The sequence below is a fragment of the Anomaloglossus baeobatrachus genome, chromosome 3 (assembly GCF_048569485.1).
Source record: "Anomaloglossus baeobatrachus isolate aAnoBae1 chromosome 3, aAnoBae1.hap1, whole genome shotgun sequence".
Taxonomy (NCBI): domain Eukaryota; kingdom Metazoa; phylum Chordata; class Amphibia; order Anura; family Aromobatidae; genus Anomaloglossus; species Anomaloglossus baeobatrachus.
Genome location: NC_134355.1, coordinates 122,651,292 through 122,670,810, shown reverse-complemented (window position 1 = coordinate 122,670,810; position 19,519 = coordinate 122,651,292). Strand labels below are relative to the sequence as shown.

General features: G+C 52.7%; 1 protein-coding gene across 1 annotated transcript in view; it reads right to left on the bottom strand.

Annotated features, from left to right (window-relative positions):
* Positions 1 to 7,712, bottom strand: part of CST7 (cystatin F) — a 43,082-nt gene extending 35,370 nt beyond the window's left edge. Inside the window, exon 1 of the mRNA XM_075338111.1 lies at positions 7,554 to 7,712. Coding sequence (XP_075194226.1) covers positions 7,554 to 7,620 — 67 coding nt within the window. The 5' untranslated portion in view covers positions 7,621 to 7,712. The remainder of the gene's footprint in view (positions 1 to 7,553) is intronic.
* Between the last annotated feature and the right edge of the window lie 11,807 nt (positions 7,713 to 19,519).

Here is a 19,519-nt window from a genome sequence, read left to right as displayed (position 1 = left end):
CCCGCCTCCAGGGCTGTGAACTCCTCGGTGGGCGGAGCCAACCGCCTGACCCACCCCCTGGTGTGGACATCAGCCCCTGGAGGAAGGCAACAAGGATTTTTGTGTAGCTTTGGTGTACCTATCCGGGGTGTAGTGTGTGGTGGTGTCATGACCTGTGACCCCTGGCTTGCCCAGGGCGTCACACAGGCATGTAAAATACCAGCAAAATATTGTAAAGTATTAGTTACTCTTTAGGCTATGTCCGCACGTTGCTTTTTACCTGCTTTTTTGCTGCTTTTTCAACTGCAGCGTTTAATGCCAAAATGGTTGTGTTCTGCTTTTCAAGCAAAGTCTATGGGAATTTGAGTTTCTTGTCCGCACTATGCAGTTCAAACTGCAGCCTTTTTGTTGCAGAACTTTGGTCAAAAACTCAGGTTTGCAGTGCAAAACCCAAATGGCAAAAACAATTGACATGGTAAGTAGGTCCCAGTGGTATAGAACAACTGGGGGTCGCCGTTCTGTGGTTTGTCCACTTCTGTCCGCCTGACGTTAGCGTGAACCCTGTGGGGTTGGAGTCTCTGGTCCTGTCCCCGATGCTCTCTTTGCTACTGAGTCTTTGAATTCTTTAGGGTCAGCAAGGTCCTTGATGGTCCCCTTGCTGTGCAGGTGTTAACAGGTCAGCTTGCAGCTCTTTCCTGTCCTAGGGTCCTTTACCCCGTCGGTGCATAGTTCCGGGAGTACTCCACCGGCAACCACCTCTCCTGGGTACCAGGTCACCGTTAACCCGAGTCAGGACGTCTCCCCAGTCACACCTTTTACAGTCACTACTCAACTCTCCTCTCCACTGTCAATGCAGTTCAGACTTAGACTGACAACTCTCCACAGTCTGCCCCTCCCACCTGGGCAACTAGTGGACTGGAGTGGCTCCACCCCTAGGCAGCCATCCATGGTCCGACCCTAGCTGGGTACCATTGTATGGACGATTAATGGAGAAAACTGGGATCAGCTGGGTTTTTGGTGTTACTGGTGTCGCGGGCGGAGGAGGGGACGCCGCGCTCTCCCTCTGCTCGGGTCCGGCTGGCACTGCGGCTGCTGCGGCCTGCCGCTGCTCGGTGGCTCGAGCGATGGGCCGGATCCCGGGGATTCGAGCAGCGCTCCTCGCCCGTGAGTGAAAGGGGATTGGTTTTTGGGATTGTTTATTGTCCGTGACGCCACCCACGGTTGTGGTGATTTGTTGACACCACCGCTGCTCTGTATGGGGATCCCGGGAGTGATGGTATGGAGCAGCTAGATGTTAGTCCTCCCCTCCGTGGGTAGGGGGGGGGTTGGTTGTCCCGGGGCCCAGTGATGGAGGTGGATGATGCAGGGCTTGGTGGGGTGCAGGGACGCGGGGGCAGCGCTGTGCCGCACGGCACTGTGGTACTCACTCAGCCTGAGACGATGACACAGTTCTCGGTAAAACACACGGCTGGGAAGACTGTTCCAACGGACGGCTGCACTTGCTTTTCCCCAGTAGTTGACGGTGACGGTCCCTTTTCCTGCACCTAAGATGATGATGGTTTCGATGGGTTCCCACCGGTAACCCGCTCCCCGGCTTGAATATGGGCCGGAGGAGCCCTACTTTGCCCGCAGGCGCTGGCCCTGAGAAACTGGTGCCCTGGCGGTGGCGGTGTCTCTCTGTAACGGTTGGACTGTTGCCTTCAATCGGGACTTGGTTGTTGGGAGACCCAGGAGGTCCCCTTCACTAACGGATTTGGCAAATTCACAGCGACTCCTAGCCTTGTTGGGATCCGAAAGGCCCCTGCCACTGGTGCTGACTGTTCTTCGTATACCGCTCCGGTACCGCCGGGCCACCACCCGTCCGCGGTCCTTTTGGCAACCTCCAAACAGCCACCCCTGCAGACAGTCACCGCCGTCTGCTGACCTTGCTGTCTCTCAGTCCGGGGCACACACCCGGACCAGCTTCAGGCTGTCTCAACTGTCACTGCTCTCTTTCCACTTTCTACTCCTACACTTCACCTCCTCTCACTTCCTCCTCCTAAACTTAACTGCCTGGTTTTCCCGCCTCCAGGGCTGTGAACTCGTCGGTGGGCGGAGCCAACCGCCTGGCCCACCCCCCTGGTGTGGACATCAGCCCCTGGAGGAAGGCAACAAGGATTTTTGGTTGCTTTGGTGTACCTATCTGGGGTGTAGGGTGTGGTGGTGTCATGACCTGTGACCCCTGGCTTGCCAAAATGCAGACCATCCACGGGCTGCCCGTCCAACACCGGTTTTATTTTCTGAAAATATATAAAAAGGTAAACATAATACAACTTATGACATCATCCCACATCGGGAGGTTCGGTACTTAAACGTTGCAAACGGTAACATTAAAACGGTTGCGGCTGCCGCTCTTTCCCACCCAAGTAACCTGGCCCTGATGCTGCCCCTAAAGCCCAGGCAGCACCCCTTGACCCCAGTCCAGCACAATTTACCCGAGCGGGATCTGTCCTTCCCCTCCAGAGGGTAGCCACTGGTTCCTGTGGTGGCTGGGCCCCAGCCTGCTCCACTGCGGGCCCTCCCTCCAACCTGCCTCTCCGGAGGCGGTTACGGTAGCTGCACAACATATTTATTTACAACCCACTTAACGTTTGTGGTTGCCCTGCGAGTTCTCGGGCGTGTTCATAGAAGTTTCTATGCAGCTCAATGGTCCCCACGGGGACAACGGTGCCGGCAACGGCCGGTTTCCAATCACGGTAGACAATCAGGTTACTTTTCGGTAATCAATTTTCATTTTCAAAAACTTTTTCAAACACACTCAGACTTGTGGTCCCAACGGGGACGGTGCAACGGTGCTCCGCTGCCATCATTCAGAGTCCTCGATTTCACCTGAGGGAGGGGGCGCGGCGCTCACACGGGACTCATGGCTGCCCCTCAAATTAGCATCCAGCGCGAACCACCCCCTCTCCCCACAGTGCCGGGTGTACTGCACTATATCGCCCGGCATCAGGTTACGACCGGGGTGCTCCTCTGGCAGGTGAGCATTCACAACCCGCCGGGCTATAAACACTTCAGCCTCCAGGCCCGGTTCATATATAAATCCATAGCCCCGGCGGACATCAAACCGCCTCACCTGCCCTTCATACAGCGGGCCCCGGACCCAGAAGGTAGCTTGTCTCAGACTCTCCTTCTCCCGGATCGTACGGGCCACCATCTCCGCCTTCTTTCTCTCCCATTCACCGATTTCCAGGCCCAACGGTACCGGCTCCCTGTCCCAGTACGGCGCTGCTGCGAGCTCCGGCGCACGGGTCGGGCCCCACAAGACCTGTTGGACATTGCACACTGCTGGTACTCTGGGCGACAGGTCCCGCGGTGACTTGGCCTTAGACGCTGCCTTGCATCGGCAACCCGGCGCAACCTCAGCCGAGGTGTGGGGGATGGGCACAGGGGCTTTCCGCGGTTGGGCCTTCGGCACGGAGCGGGTCATCGGCTCCGGCTCGGGGACTTTCTCGGGGGACGCCTCCGGTTCGGTTTTCGGGGCTTTCCAGGGCAGCACCTCCGGTCGACTACGGGCTCCGGCTACAGGTCGGCCCGCCTGGGCGGGCATGCTGGGTATCGCTACCGGTTGCGGTGGTAGCGGGCCTAGTGGCAGGGTCACGGCTTCCGAGACGGGTGGCGAGGGAGGCAGCAGGGGGAGAGTGTTTGGACCGGGTCCCGCAGCCGCGATGACCGGCCCTTCAAGGGCATCGGGGCGTGGGTCACTCACCCTCCCTTCCTCCGCTTCCTCCTCGCGTCTCCGCACGGTCGCTATGACGTCCGCGTTGTCGGTCTCCCACTCCTCCATGAGGAGCTGCATCTTGACCTGCAGCCTTTGGTAGAGCTGCGCGGTCCGGATCTCCACCCACGCCACGGTTCCAGGCGCGGGGGCTACGGTGCTGCGGGACGGCATGAACATGTTTCTGGCGGCCTCTCCCAGGAACAAGATGGCTGCAGGGTCCTGGCGTCCCTGCTTTTATAGCCGCGCTCACATGCGGCCAGCCACCATTCCGTCTCCTTCAGCCTCTTTCCGGCCCCTCCTCTATTGGGGCGAGGTTTTGGCCTTCGCGCCTCTACTACTCGAGAAGACGCTCGAGCGGGAACTTTTCGCGCCAAAGATGGCGACTTCTGAAATTTTCCGGCCGGATACCTCCGGCGGTCACAAGGCGTACCTCTACCCAACGGCAGAGCAGTAAGATCCTGTTCGTGACGCCAAAGTTGTCGCGGGCGGAGGAGGGGACGCCGCGCTCTCCCTCTGCTCGGGTCCGGCTGGCACTGTGGCTGCTGCGGCCTGCCGCTGCTCGGTGGCTCGAGCGATGGGCCAGATCCCGGGGACTCGGGCGGCACTCCTCGCCCGTGAGTGAAAGGGGATTGGTTTTTGGGATTGTTTATTGTCCGTGACGCCACCCACGGTTGTGGTGATTTGTTGACACCACCGCTGCTCTGTATGGGGATCCCGGGAGTGATGGTATGGAGCAGCTAGATGTTAGTCCTCCCCTCCGTGGGTAGGGGGGTTGGTTGTCCCGGGGCCCAGTGATGAGGTGGGTGATGCAGGGCTTGGTGGGGTGCAGGGACGCAGGGGCAGCGCTGTGCCGCACGGCACTGTGGTACTCACTCAGCCTGAGACGATGACACAGTTCTCGGTAAAACACATGGCTGGGAAGACGGTTCCCACGGACGGCTGCACTTGCTTTTCCCCAGTAGTTGACGGTGACGGTCGCTTTTCCTGCACCTATTGATGATGATGGTTTCGATGGGTTCCCACCGGTAACCCGCTCCCCGGCTTGGATATGCGCCGGAGGAGCCCTACTTTGCCCGCAGGCGCTGGCCCTGAGAAACTGGTGCCCTGGCGGTGGCGGTGTCTCTCTGTAACGGTTGGACTGTTGCCTTCAATCGGGACTTGGTTGTTGGGAGACCCAGAGGTCCCCTTCACTAACGGATTTGGCAAATTCACGGCGACTCCTAGCCTTGCCGGGATCCGAAAGGCCCCTGCCACTGGTGCTGACTGTTCTTCGTATACCGCTCCGGTACCGCCGGGCCACCACCCGTCCGCGGTCCTTTTGGCAACCTCCAAACAGCCACCCCTGCAGACAGTCACCGCCGTCTGCTGACCTTGCTGTCTCTCAGTCCGGGGCACACGCCCGGACCAGCTTCAGGCTGTCTCAACTGTCACTGTTCTCTTTCCACTTTCTACTCCTACACTTCACCTCCTCTCACTTCCTCCTCCTAAACTTAACTGCCTGGTTTTCCCGCCTCCAGGGCTGTGAACTCCTCGGTGGGCGGAGCCAACCTCCTGGCCCACCCCCCTGGTGTGGACATAAGCCCCTGGAGGAAGGCAACAAGGATTTTTGGTTAGCTTTGGTGTACCTATCTGGGGTGTAGGGTGTGGTGGTGTCATGACCTGTGACCCCTGGCTTGCCCAGGGCGTCACATTGGCACTAGGGTTCTGGGTCCCTAAGGGGGTAGGCCCTGCATCCTGGTGGGGATGCAGAACCTTGTAGCACCCTGAGAGCTTCAGGGGCGCTACAAAGCCATGTCCCCTTTTTACTAACACACAAATAATAATTATTAGTTTCCCTCTGAAGCTCAGCACCATCTATTTTTTCTTTTTTTTGTATACATAGCTGCATTGAGCCCCCATTTAAAACATGTGGCTGCTAATAAATGGCCGCACTAAACAGTACAACACCTTGTAGTACAGGGATTGGCATAGGTACAGGCGGAATTAAGTAATTGCTACCGCCCTGTCAATAAAGACTGTAAGGAAACTGCAGAGGCGATGTTGGAGGGGCATGAACAATGGAGGTACTTTGCAATTTTTAAGAATTTACTTCCTTTATCCAAAAAAAAGAAAAAAAAAAATTGTATAACCCCTTTATAATGTGCCATATGGGGGGGGGGGGGGTTGTGGTGCTGCCTGACCCACCGCTAGATTTTTATTGGGGACATCAGTCATACATTTGTGGCAGATATGCACACAAGAGTGAAGCCAATTTATAAAGTTTCTGTTTTGACACTCATCACACCGTTCATAGGAAAGCAGCTATTTTGCAACATGTAACTATTACGGTAATGCAGTATAGTGTGTGTGTGTGTGTGTGTGTGTGTGTGTGTGTGTGTGTGTGTGTGTGTGTGTGTGTGTGTGTGTGTAATAGTTACATCACACCCCTCTCCCCCTTATCCGAGAATGTAAATAACATTTTCCATTGTCAGTTAGTAACTATCTGAATATTTATGCCATATAGTTCTGTTATTTAGTCACTTTACCTCCAAAGTTAAAAAAAAAAAATAAAAAAAATAAATATCATATAGACCCAAAATTGGTAGTGATAAACACTACACCTCACGCAGTAAAATATAAAGTGCCCATACAGCTCTTAAAAAACAAAAAAGTGAATTTTGTACTTAACTCCACACACTAAGCCCTCATCATATCCTGCACATGACGGCTAATCTGCTCAGTCGACATGTGCCATATATTTTTCCAATTTCTAAAATCTGCAGGATATCCATTTTGTAAAGTTCATTGGGGATTTCTCCCTTTGCAAAGCATGAAGTCTGTTTACGAAAAGAAAAAAAAAAAAAAATATTGCTCTAAAATTTTTTTTTTTTCCTTAAACAGACTTCATGCTTTGCAAAGGGAGAAATCCCCAATGAACTTTACAAAATGGATATCCTGCAGATTTTAGAAATTGGAAAAAAAAAAAAATATTATATAATATATACATACATACACACACATTTTTTTCAATTACAAAATCTGCAGGATGTCCATTTTATAAAGTTCATTGGGGATTTCTCCCTTTGCAAAGCATGATTTCAATGGAAAGCAATGAGAGTAAAAAAAATGCAGCAGAGTTCTGTTTTTTTTTATTTGCTGCTTTTGTGGTGAACGAAACTAACTTTATTTAGACATGTACTGTAGAGAAATTTATACAACCAAAAAAGCAGCTTTTTTTGCCAAGACATCAGGCAATAAAAACGCAACATGTGAACATAGCCTCACAGTTCCAGCAAAGTGGATGGGAGTTATAGAAATCTCATGCCCACTTTGCTTTTTTTCCAAATTGCAGTATAAGCTGACCTGCGGTGCATGTTAAAAGTCCACAACGTGGCAATGTCTCTTGCGGGTATGGAGAGTTTCATGCGCAGATTTTCCCCATAGAATTGCATCAGATGCAGAAAGTCCACAGGTTAAAAAACCCAAACACCTACATGCATTTCTACTGTGTAAAATCCCTAAAAAACACACATGTAACCCCCCCAGAGGTGTATCTAGGCCTCCATCCTCCCCAGCAGTTTGAGTAGTCATTATGTGACCAATCATTTATATGTGATTTAGTTAGTCACGTGGATCCTGTATAATGGTAAATTACTTGGTTTCCAAATAATTAAAATCTAATAAAAAAATGGCATTGAGCCGCACCAAGTGAAAGAGCAGAAAATAATGAAAACATTTACAGACAACTGAGAGCTTTTATTTAACAGATGAGCACTCATTAAGCTTGAGGTCCTATACAGGATATCATAGAGGTATAAGCACGATGCAGTTTACTCACCTCGAATGGTCCCACATGAGGCACTGGCCGCCAGGAGCAGGAGCACAAAACTCCAAGGAGCCGCCATGTTGCCCTGTAGCTCACAGAGGAGCAGATGATGAGGAAGCTGTGGATGGAGGAGTTTAGCACTTTTCACAGGAAGATGAGTTTGTGTGTGGAAACTACTGGTTACTGACTTGTATCTTCCTGTTACCAGCACTGCACAGATCTGTAACCACTCAGTCCACTGCTGGCAGGCTCCACACACTGATAAGCTCTCATTTACACAATTAAGCAATTAGGAAAGACTACTATCATGTTGGTCTGTACAATAAGATATAAATTGTACATTGAAATAGTTTGGGTTTTTTAACATTTTTTTTTGCATTTTGCACATCCCTAATTATGTGATTTGGAAATGACTGTAAAGACTTCACTGCCGCCCCCAAGTATGTGCTAACCACTTCCTGGCTAGATCCGGCTGACTGCTATCAGACCCCGCTGCACCGACTTCTGGGGAACTGCTACTTTCCATGCTGCGTAAAAATTGGACACTTTATACTTGTAATGACAAGTGAGCACTACCATGCTGGTTGCTCGGTACTCATAACAAACAGTCAACCCCTTCACCCCGGGCGACTTTCCATTTTTTGTTTTTTCCTCCTCTTCTTCCAAGAGCCATAACTTTTTTTTTTTATTTTTCCTACCATATAGCCATATGAGGGCTTGTTTTTTTGCAGGATGATTTGTACTTTTGAACAACATCATTCATTCTGCCCCATTTTGTACTGAAAAATGGGAATAAAATTGCAAGTGCAGTGAAATTGCCAAAAAAGTGCAATTCCCTGATTGTTTTTTTTATTTACTGTGCTTCCTCTATGATAAAACTGACCAGGCACTATGATTCCCCAGGTTAGTACGAGTTTGTAGATGCCAAACAAGTATAGTTTTATTTTTTTATATTTAAACATTTTATTGATTTTAACAAAAGTCGAAACTCAACACAATAGGATTGGAAAATTGATAAGAGTTACAGCTCAGACGCAACGTCATGTATAGAGGGAATACAAGACTGAATCAATATATAGAGATTCTGTTGACACCAATTGTAACAGTCAAGTAAAAGCACAAAAAAAATCAATTTTTATAAGAGGAGGAACAGCAGAAACTGGGAAAGGAGAGAGGGAGAAGCTAAAATAGTTTTACTTTTATCTACGGTAAGTGGTGAAAAAAAAATAATTGTCATTTTCCAAGACCCGTAGTGTTCTCATTTTTTGGGATCTGGGGCTCAGTGATGGCTTATTTTTAGCTTCCAGCACTGACCTATTTAATTATACCATTTTTGGGTAGATATGATGCTTTGATCACCTGTTATTGCATTTTAATGCAATGTTGTGCTATCCAAAAAACAGTAATTCTGGCGTTTTGACTTTTTTTTCTCGCTATGCCCTTTACCGATCAGATTAATTTATTTTATATGTTGATAGATTGGGCATTTCTGAATGCACTGATATGAAATATGTGTATTTATTTTTGTTTTATTTTAGTTTTTTTTATACTTTATAAAACTTTTTTTTTACATTTTTCATTCATTTTACTAGTCCTGTTAAGGGACTTTATGACTGTACTGTCTGATTGCTCTGATCAGTGGAAATGCTGAACTCCTGAGGGCCAGCGCTCTGCTGTAATTCATAGGAAGTGAGTCATAACAGCGGCAGGGATCATCATCTGACCTTACGCTATCATGGTATCATGACACCCCATTGGTGACCCGTGATTGCATCATATGGCTGCCAATGGTGGCGGAGAAGAGCATGAAGAGCGTGTTAGATGGCCCTGTCAGAGTGCGATCTAAGGGGTTAAAAGGCACAGGTGCATCGGAGATCCGAGCGTTCAACTGCTCATCAGGAGTACTGAGCACCCAAGCATGGTAGTGTTCGCTCATCACTACTGACAAACTGTCTGCTAGCAGGATCCCTTCATGATTTCTTTTTATTTGCTTTTTATTTGTAAATCTATTTTTTTAATTTGCTTTAGAAGCAAGAAATATTTAGGTCATGTGCACATTCTCCGTATTTGGTGAGTTTTTTTACCTCTGTATTTGTAAGCCAAAACCAGGAGTGGAAAAATAATACAGAAGTGGTTCCTGTGTTTCTATTAAGCTATATGCGCACGCTGCAATTTTTTTCTGCACACAAACTGCAACCAAAACTGCACCTTGTCAGACAGAGCCTGGAAATGTAAAAAAACCCACTTGTAATGTAGGTGCGTTTTTGGTGCATTTTTGTTATTGCATTTTTTAAAGGAGAAACAATAGGATAATGGATAAATAGCTAGAATAGATGATAGAAAAAAATAGAAAGAATAGCTGGATAGATAGGTGGATAATGAGAACATATAGATAGAAATTATCAAGATCGGGCACTGCAGAGCAAAATCTGCCAAACAGTGGAGCCGTACTCACAGTTGCATGGAATCAATGTTTCTGGACTTTAACTGCTCCTGGATTGAAGATGCCTGGTGGAGCGGTGCTCAGCAACAACACAAGTCCATAACCACAAATCCTAGAACAGAATGCGGCAACTCACTCCATCGCGTGCAAAAAATCCTTTATTCTGCGTTATTGCAGACAAAATACAGGAGCATGGGGAGAGAGGGGGTGCAGGGGACGGTGAACGGACGACAGCCTGTTTCGCGCTGACACGCGCTTTGTCGAGTCCTGTCGACAAAGCGCGTGTCAGCGCGAAACAGGCTGTCGTCCGTTCACCGTCCCCTGCACCCCCTCTCTCCCCATGCTCCTGTATTTTGTCTGCAATAACGCAGAATAAAGGATTTTTTGCACGCGATGGAGTGAGTTGCCGCATTCTGTTCTAGGATTTGTGGTTATGAACATATAGATAGAATACACAGAAATAATAGAATAGCTTAATAGAGGGATCGCCAGTTTTTTTTTAATTTTTGGGGCTTAAAAAAAATGACATGGGGTCCCCCTTTTTTCATGTCCAGCACAGGAACAGCAGCAGCTGCAGGCTGCAACCCTCAGCTGTGTGCTCTACCTTGGCTGGTTATGAAAAATAGAGGGGATCCCACGCTTTTGTCGCGGGCGGAGGAGGGGATGCTGCGCTCTCCCACTGCTCGGGTCCGGCTGCCGCTGCTACTGCGGCCTGCTGCTGCTCGGTGGTGGCTCGAGCGATGGGCCGGATCCCGGGGACTCGAGCGGCGCTCCTCGCCCGTGAGTGAAAAGGTGTGGTTTGGGTTTTGGGGATATTGTCCGTGACGCCACCCACGGTTGTGGTGATTGTGTGGACACCACCGCTGCTCTGGACGGGGATCCCGGGAGCGGTGACAGGGAGCAGCTTTGTTGTTATTTCTCCCCTCCGTGGGTAGGGGGTTGGTTGTCCCGGGGCCCGGTGATGGGGTAGGGGATGATGGCAGGTGGGTTGCGGGGCCTGGTGAGGTGCAGGGTCGCGGGGGCAGCGCTGTGCCGCACGGCACGGTGGTACTCACTCAGCCTGAGACGATGACACAGTTCTCGGTAAAACACACGGCTGGAAAGACGGTTCCCACAGACGGCTGCTGTTGCTTTTCCCCGGTAGTTAACGGTGACTGTCTCTTTCCCTGCACCTTGTGTAATGTTGCTAGCGATGGGTTCCCACCGGTAACCCGCTCCCCGGCTTCGATATGGGCCGGAGGAGCCCCTCTTTGCCCGCAGGCGCTGGCCCTGAGAAACTGGTGCCTTGGCGGTGGCGGTGTCTCTCTCTCATATGGTTCGACTGTTGCCTTCAATCGGGACTTAGTTGTTTGGAAACCCGGAGGTCCCCTTCACTGACGGATTTGGCAAATTCACGGCGACTCCAAGCCTTGCCGGGATCCAAAAGGCCCCTGCCAATGGTGCTGGCTTCTCCTTGTGTACCGGTCCGGTACCGCTGGGCCACCGCCCGTCCACGGTCCTTACGTCAACTCCGATAGGCCACTCCTGCAGACAGTCACCGCCGTCTGCTAACCTTGCTGTCTCTGTCCGGGGCACACACCCGGACCAACTTCAGGCTGCTCTTTTACTACTTTCCTCCTTCTAGTTCAACCTCCACAACTAATCTGCTGGTTTTCCCACCTCCAGGACTGTGAACTCCTTGGTGGGTGGGGCCAACCGCCTGGCCCACCCCCTGGTGTGAACATCAGCCCCTGGAGGAAGGCAACAAGGATTTCTGCGTCTAGCTTAGATGTGCCTAACCGGGGTGTAGGGTGTGGTGATGTCATTACCTGTGACCCCTGGCTTGTCCAGGGCGTCACATTCCCCCTTAGCAAAATGCAGACCGTCCGCGGGCTGCCTGTCCAACACCGGTTTTATTTTTCTTTTAAACTGTAAAAAGATAAGAACATACATACAAGTATAGTAACATCATCCCGAAACGGGAGGCACTTTTCTTAAACGTTGCAAATGGTTAACGGTTACGGCTTCCGCTCTCTCCCACCCAAGCAACCTGGCCCTGATGCTGCCCCTAAGAAAACAGGCAGCACCCCTTGACCCCAGTCCTGCACCAAGTTACCTGAGCGGGATCTGTCCTTTCCAGGGGACCCACGTCATGGGGAGCCCCTGGAACCCCCAGAGGGTAGCCACCGGTTCCGGTGGTGGCTGGGCCCCAGCCTGCTCCACTGCGGGCCCTCCCTCCAATCTGCCTCTCCGGAGGCGGTAACGGTAAAGCCATAACAAACCATTATTTACATTCCACAAGTTTGTGGTTGCCCAGCAAGTTCACGGGCTCGTCTGTAAGGAGTCCCTTACGCAACTTCAAACGGTCCCCACGGGGACAACGGTGCCGGCAACGACCGGTTTCAAATCACAGTAGCAGACAATCAGGTGAACTTCGGTTGATCACTCATTTTCAAAAACTTTCAAACTTTAAACTTTAAACACACAGTGCTTTCAACACACATGTTCACCCCCCCTCTAAATAGTAGTTTCCCTGTACCTAAGTGGGGGTCTACCTAGGTTGGGACGAGTGGACCTCCGGGGTCCAGTGTCAGTGGTGACAGGCAGCGGGGGAGAGGGAACAATCAGTCTCTCTTCCCTGTTATCATTTGGGGCAGGCGGAGGCATAGGGGAGCTGGGCACAGGTTCATCCCTGGGCACTGGCACTGGCTCTGGCTCACGGTTGACCACCTCCATCATTTCTTCATCCACGGGTTGTGGGAATAGTATCACTGGAAGAATCACCGCGCCGTTCTGTGTAGGCCAGTCCGCTGGGAAGTCGCCCATCACGGTGTGGATTACCTCTTTTGCCTTCTCCGCTGGTGGAGGAACCGGAACTTCAGCCGTTGCCCTCAATGCTGGTGGGCACCTTTTCAGATGGTCCCGGGAAACCGTGGCCAAAGTGCCCCCTTGGTCACGACTGATCTGGTAGGCCTTCCCATCTTCCCATCCTGTGGGCTGTATGACGTATGGGGTTTGTTCCCATTGATCATCCAGCTTGTGGGTTCTCCTCTTCCGCTTCAGCACTACATCTCCAGGCTGGAAAGGGCCAGCAGACGCCTTCTGGTTGAAGCGCCACTCCTGTTGTTCCCGACTCCGACTTAAGTTCTTCTCCACATATTCCTGAATCTGTCGGTACTGAACCCTCCGCCGGGTGTCCCATTCATCCGTCGAGGGGAGTGTTTCCGGGGCTTCCAATCCCATTTCCAGGTCCACCGGCAGTCGGCCGGGGCGAGCCCTCATCAGATATGCTGGGGTGCACTTCGTTGAGCTGGACGGGATATTGTTGTACATATCGACCAAGTCAGGCAGCTTCTCCGGCCACAGGTTCCGCTCTTCTAGCGGCAACATCTTGAGGAGGCCAAGGACCAAATGGTTCATCTTCTCACACATGCCGTTGGTTTGGGCATGGTAAGGCGTGGTCCAGATCTTCTTGCAGCCGTACAGCTGACAGAACTCATGGAACACCTCCGCTTCAAAGGCTGGGCCTTGGTCATTAAGCACCTTCTCAGGGTATCCATGTGGTCGACAGAAGTAAGCTTGGAACGCTCTAGCGGCGGTACGGCCGGTTAGGTCTTTGACCGGGACAACCACCATGAACCTTGAATAGTGATCCACTATGGTGAGAGCGTAAGTGTACCCACTTTGGCTGGGGGTGAGCTTCACATGGTCCAGGGTGACCAGCTCCAGCGGTTGATGTGTAACGATAGGGTGCAGGCGTGCCTTCTGGCGGGCCTCGTCCTTCCTTCTCAGCGTGCACGGGCCGCACTCTCGGCACCAGGCCTCCGCAGACTCCCGCATCCCGCTCCAATAGAACCGCTCCCTCAACAGCATTTCCAATTTCTTCCATCCAAAGTGTCCGGCACCATCATGGTACGCTTGTAGAATGGTGGGCACCTTAGCTTGGGGAATCACCAACTGGCGGATCTTCTCATGAGTCTTTGGGTTAATCAGCTCACGGTACAACTTCCCTTGCTGTAGATACAGCCGGGTCCGTTCTTTCCACAGGCATTGGGCTTCAGCTGGGGAGGCAGGGTCTATTCCGGCAGCGCCTTACTCCACTAGGGTCTTGACTAGGCGGACAGCGGGCGCCTGGTTTTGAGCTTCCTGCCACTCCTGACTGGGTAGCGGGTCCAGGTCCGCCCGTTGTTGGTGAACATGGACCTTCTCAGTTGGTGGCTGGTGAAATGCAGGCAACTCGATCTCTTCGAGGTCATCATCCTCGCACCCTTCTTCTGACAAATGGGGCATCCGAGAGAGTGCATCAGCATTAACGTTGGCACGACCGGCCCTGTATTTAATTGTGAAGTCGTAGTTGGCTAGCCTGGCCACCCACCGCTGTTCCAACGCACCCAACTTGGCCATGTCCAGGTGGGTCAGCGGATTGTTATCCGTAAAAGCGGGGAATTTTGCCGCGGCCAAGTAATGGCGGAACCGCTCGGTGATACCCCACACCAGCGTCAGGAGCTCCAGCTTGAAAGAGCTGTAATTTTCAGGGTTCCTTTCAGTCGGTTGAAGCCTCCGGCTAGCATAGGCAATCACTTTTTCCTTCCCATCTTGGACCTGGGACAAGACTGCCCCCAAGCCCACATTGCTGGCATCGGTGTAGAGGATGAACGGGTGGCTGTAATCAGGATACGCTAGGATCTCCTCCCCGGTCAAGGCCGCTTTCAGCTGGAGGAAGGATTCCTCATGCCTCTCTTCCCACACCAGTGGGGCTCCGAAGGGTCTACCACCTTTGGTCTGTCCCACGAGGAGGTCTTGCATGGGGGCAGCCATCTTCGTGTGTTCCTTGATGAAGCGACGGTAGTACCCTACCAGACCCAGAAACTGTCTTACTTCCCTCACTGTGGTTGGCCTCGGCCAGTCTTGGATGGCAGTGACCTTCTCGGGGTCGGGGGCGACACCTTCTTCTCCCACTACATGCCCCAGGTACTGCACTCTGGGTTTCAGCAGATGACACTTGGAGGGCTTCAACTTCATCCTGTACTTGGCAAGGGACGCGAACACCTCGGCTAGGTGTTCCAGATGGGCTTCATATGTCTGCGAATACACAATTACATCATCCAGGTACAACAGGACGGTCTCAAAATTCAGGTGCCCCAAACAACACTCCATCAGCCGTTGGAAGGTACCCGGGGCATTGCACAGCCCGAACGGCATACTGTTGAATTCACAGAGTCCCATAGGGGTGGTAAAGGCAGTTTTCTCTCGGTCTTCGGGCGCCACGGCCACCTGCCAGTACCCACTGGTGAGGTCAAGGGTGGAGAAGTAGTTTGCGGTTCTCAGCGCGGACAAGGACTCCTCGATACGGGGCAGAGGGTAAGCATCTTTATGCATTATCTGGTTAATCTTCCGGTAATCCATGCACATCCGCATGGTGCCGTCCTTCTTCCTAACCAGCACCAACGGGGCGGCCCAGGGACTACAACTGTCCCTGATAACCCCTGCCTCCCTCATGTTACTCAACATGTCCTTGGCGCACTGGTAGTGTGCAGGGGGAATGGGCCTGTACCTCTCTTTGATAGGGGGATGTTCACCGGTAGGGATATGGTGTTGGACCCCTTTAATCTGCCCAAAGTCCAGGGGATGTTTGCTAAAAACTTGCTCGTACTCCCGTACCACCCTGTATACCCCTTCTTTGTGATGTGTAGGGGTATCGTCAGTGCCCACGTGTAGCTGTTGGTGCCACTCGTCTAACTCCCCTTGGGGCGGGTGAGTGCTGGCAGTATGTAGTGAAACGGGAGGAGCTGCTTCATGGATGGTGTGGGGATGTAGGGTGAGCAACTTGGCAAGTGTGGCATACCGAGGAAGCCTGACTTCTTCCTCCCCACAGTTCAGCACCCTCATGGGCACTCTCCCCTTCTTTACATCTACCACCCCTCGGGCGGCCATTACTGTGGGCCAGTGCTCGGAGGGCATGGGCTCTATCATGGCAGGGTAGTCACGCCCCTGAGGCCCTACTGCTGCCCTACACCAAATCATCATCTCACTCCTAGGGGGCACAGTCAACGGGGCAACATCCATCACTCTCACTCCACCAATCTCCCCTCCCGTCGAGTTTACATGCTGGCGGTACATCAAGGCTTGGATCTCACGCTGCACAGCTCTTTGTCGTCTCCCCGCCGCCGTGGCGGCCAGCTGCTGCAGTAGGGCCGACACATCACTCATACAGTGCTCCATCACATTGGTTCCCAGCACTATCTTCGGGTTATGATCACTGGGTTCATTCATGATCACAATCATACCCTGGTGTTGCAGTTCAGCTCGCCCCACAGTCATGGCCACTTGTTTATACCCCACTTGGGTCAGTGGGAGTCCATCAGCAGCAATCAGTGTTATACTAGTGTCTGGGGGAGCCAGCTCGTCTGTCCCCCAATACCGTTGGTACAATGTGTATGGTATGGTGGTTACCTGTGATGCAGTGTCCAAGAGAGCCATCACCGGTATGCCGTCCACAGCCACGGGGATGATGGGCCGGGCCCCGGTATACCGGTCCCGCCAGTCTGGGGGGCCACGGGGTTCTACTCCTGAGGATTGACCCGTGGCCCCAGGGGTTGCTCGTTTAACGGGCACTGTCGGAAGTAATGGCCGGGCTTGCTGCATCTGTAGCAGATTGAAGGTCTGTTCCAAGAATTGTTAGCACTTCTCCGCTGCATCCAGGGAACATCCTCAGGGCTGTCGGCAAGCTGTATCTTTGCTGGAGGCTGGGATCTGGTCAGAGGTTGGAGTGCGGCGAGAATCTTGGCGAGGTCTCCATCCATGCGGCGGACCTGGGCAGCCAGTTCTTCCATCGTGCTGCTTGGAGCCGTAGGTACTGGAGAGGCTGGTAGGGCAGGGGCCACCACGACGGGGGCCGTCTCAACTGGCCACAGGGCTGGTTCCAAGACTTCCGAAGCTGGGGGTTGCAGAGCTTTAATAGCCCGTTCCTTTAACACAGCAAAGTCCACATCAGGGTGTTCTAGGGCCCACAGCCGGAGTTGTTTGCGATCCTCGGAGGACCTCATCCCCTGCACAAATTGCTCTACTAACATTTTGTTGCTGTCCGCCTCATTGATGGTGTCCACCCGCTTCAGTGTGCGGAGGGCGGTTTGCAGACGTAAAGCGTAGTCCCGAATGCTGTCCACAGGCCGTTGCCGACATTGGTGAAACTGCATCCTCAGCTCGGCTTCGGTACGGGTCTCAAAGGCAGTCTGTAGTTTCTCAAAGATGGTGGCTACAGAGAACCGGTCCCCCTCGGCCCAGGTCTCCGCCTCCTGCTCAGCCGCGCCGGTTAGCTGCCCCAGCACTACCGCTGCACGTTGCTTATCAGTCAGGGGGTACAATTCTAGGAGCGGGCTAAGCTTCTTCCGGAAGACCTGTAACGCAACAGGCTTCCCGTCGTACTGCGGCAGCTAGGTAGCTCCGGGCACATAGGGCAAGGAGAACGGCATCACCTGAGCGAGAGCTGGGGCCGCGGCACCCCCCGCCAGTGCGGCCGGGACCTGGGCAGGCCCATTCCCATCCACGGGTGCCACTGCGGCTGCAACCGCCGCTCCTCCAGCAGCTCCGTCGGGCGCAGACATCTTGTTTCCGTCCCCCTTAGCCTCTTTCCGGCTCCTCCTCTATCGGGGCGGGGTTTTGGCCTTCGCGCCTCCACTACTCGAGGAGATGCTCGAGCGGGAACTTTTCGCGCCAAAGATGGCGGCTTCTGAAATTTTCCAGCCGGACACCTCCGGCGGTAACAAGGCGCACCTCTACCAGACGGCAGAGCGGTAAGATCCTGTTCGTGACGCCAAGTTGTCGCGGGCGGAGGAGGGGACGCTGCGCTCTCCCACTGCTCGGGTCCGGCTGCCTCTGCTGCTGCGGCCGCTGCTGCTCGGTGGCTCGAGCGATGGGCCGGATCCCGGGGACTCGAGCGGCGCTCCTCGCCCGTGAGTGAAAAGGAGTGGTTTGGGTTTTGGGGATATTGTCCGTGACGCCACCCACGGTTGTGGTGATTGTGTGGACACCACCGCTGCTCTGGACGGGGATCCCGGGAGCGGTGACAGGGAGCAGCTTTGTTGTTATTTTTCCCCTCCGTGGCTAGGGGGTTGGTTGTCCCGGGGCCCGGTGATGGGGTAGGGGATGATGGCAGGCGGGTTGCGGGGCCTGGTGAGGTGCAGGGTCGCGGGGGCAGCGCTGTGCCGCACGGCATGGTGGTACTCACTCAGCCTGAGACGATGACACAGTTCTCGGTAAAACACACGGCTGGAAAGACGGTTCCCACGGACGGCTGCTGTTGCTTTTCCCCGGTAGTTAACGGTGACTGTCTCTTTCCCTGCACCTAAGTTCAATGTTGGTAGCGATGGGTTCCCACCGGTAACCCGCTCCCCGGCTTGGATATGGGCCGGAGGAGCCCCTCTTTGCCCGCAGGCGCTGGCCCTGAGAAACTGGTGCCTTGGCGGTGGCGGTGTCTCTCTCTCATACGGTTGGACTGTTGCCTTCAATCGGGACTTAGTTGTTTTGAAACCCGGAGGTCCCCTTCACTGACGGATTTGGCAAATTCATGGCGACTCCAAGCCTTGCCGGGATCCGAAAGGCCCCTGCCAATGGTGCTGGCTTCTCCTTGTGTACCGGTCCGGTACAGCCGGGCCACCGCCCGTCCACTTTCCTTACGGCAACTCCGATAGGCCACTCCTGCAGACGGTCACCGCCGTCTACTAACCTTACTGTCTCTGTCCGGGGCACACACCCGGACCAACTTCAGGCTGCTCTTTTACTACTTTCCTCCTTCTACTTCAACTTCCACAACTAATCTGCTGGTTTTCCCGCCTCCAGGACTGTGAACTCCTCGGTGGGCGGGGCCAACCGCCTGGCCCACCCCCTGGTGTGAACATCAGCCCCTGGAGGAAGGCAACAAGGATTTCTGGGTCTAGCTTAGATGTGCCTAACCGGGGTGTAGGGTGATGTGATGTCATTACCTGTGACCCCTGGCTTGTCCAGGGCGTCACACTTTTTTTTTTTTTTTAAATTATTTTATTTTCAAATAAAAAATGTGATGTGGGGTCCTCCACATTTTTCTAATAGCAGCCAGGGTACAGCAGACAACTGGGGGCTGATATTTTTAGGGTGGGAAGGGCCATCATTATTTGGCTCTTTCCAGCCTAACAATAGCAGCCCACAGCCGCCCAGAAGTGGCGCATCCATAAGATGTGCCAATTCTGGCGCTGGACCCAACTCTTCCTGATTGCACTGGCGCGGTGGCAATCTGGGTAACAAGGGGCTATGGCAGCCCATAGCTGCCAAACACTAAGAGGGAGGCTAGGTACCACCTGCATATTTAAATAAAGCCATGTACCAACAAATAAAACCTTTAACTGCAAACAAAATACATATCAGGCACCAGGCTTACTATAACAAATGATATCTAGGGCGGGCATTGAATTGTGCAAATATATATGATATTTATTTAAACAAAGTGGCAAAATACACATACATAATTAAAATAATTTAAAATCAGACATGAACATGATACACTGTCAACTCCATTGATCAA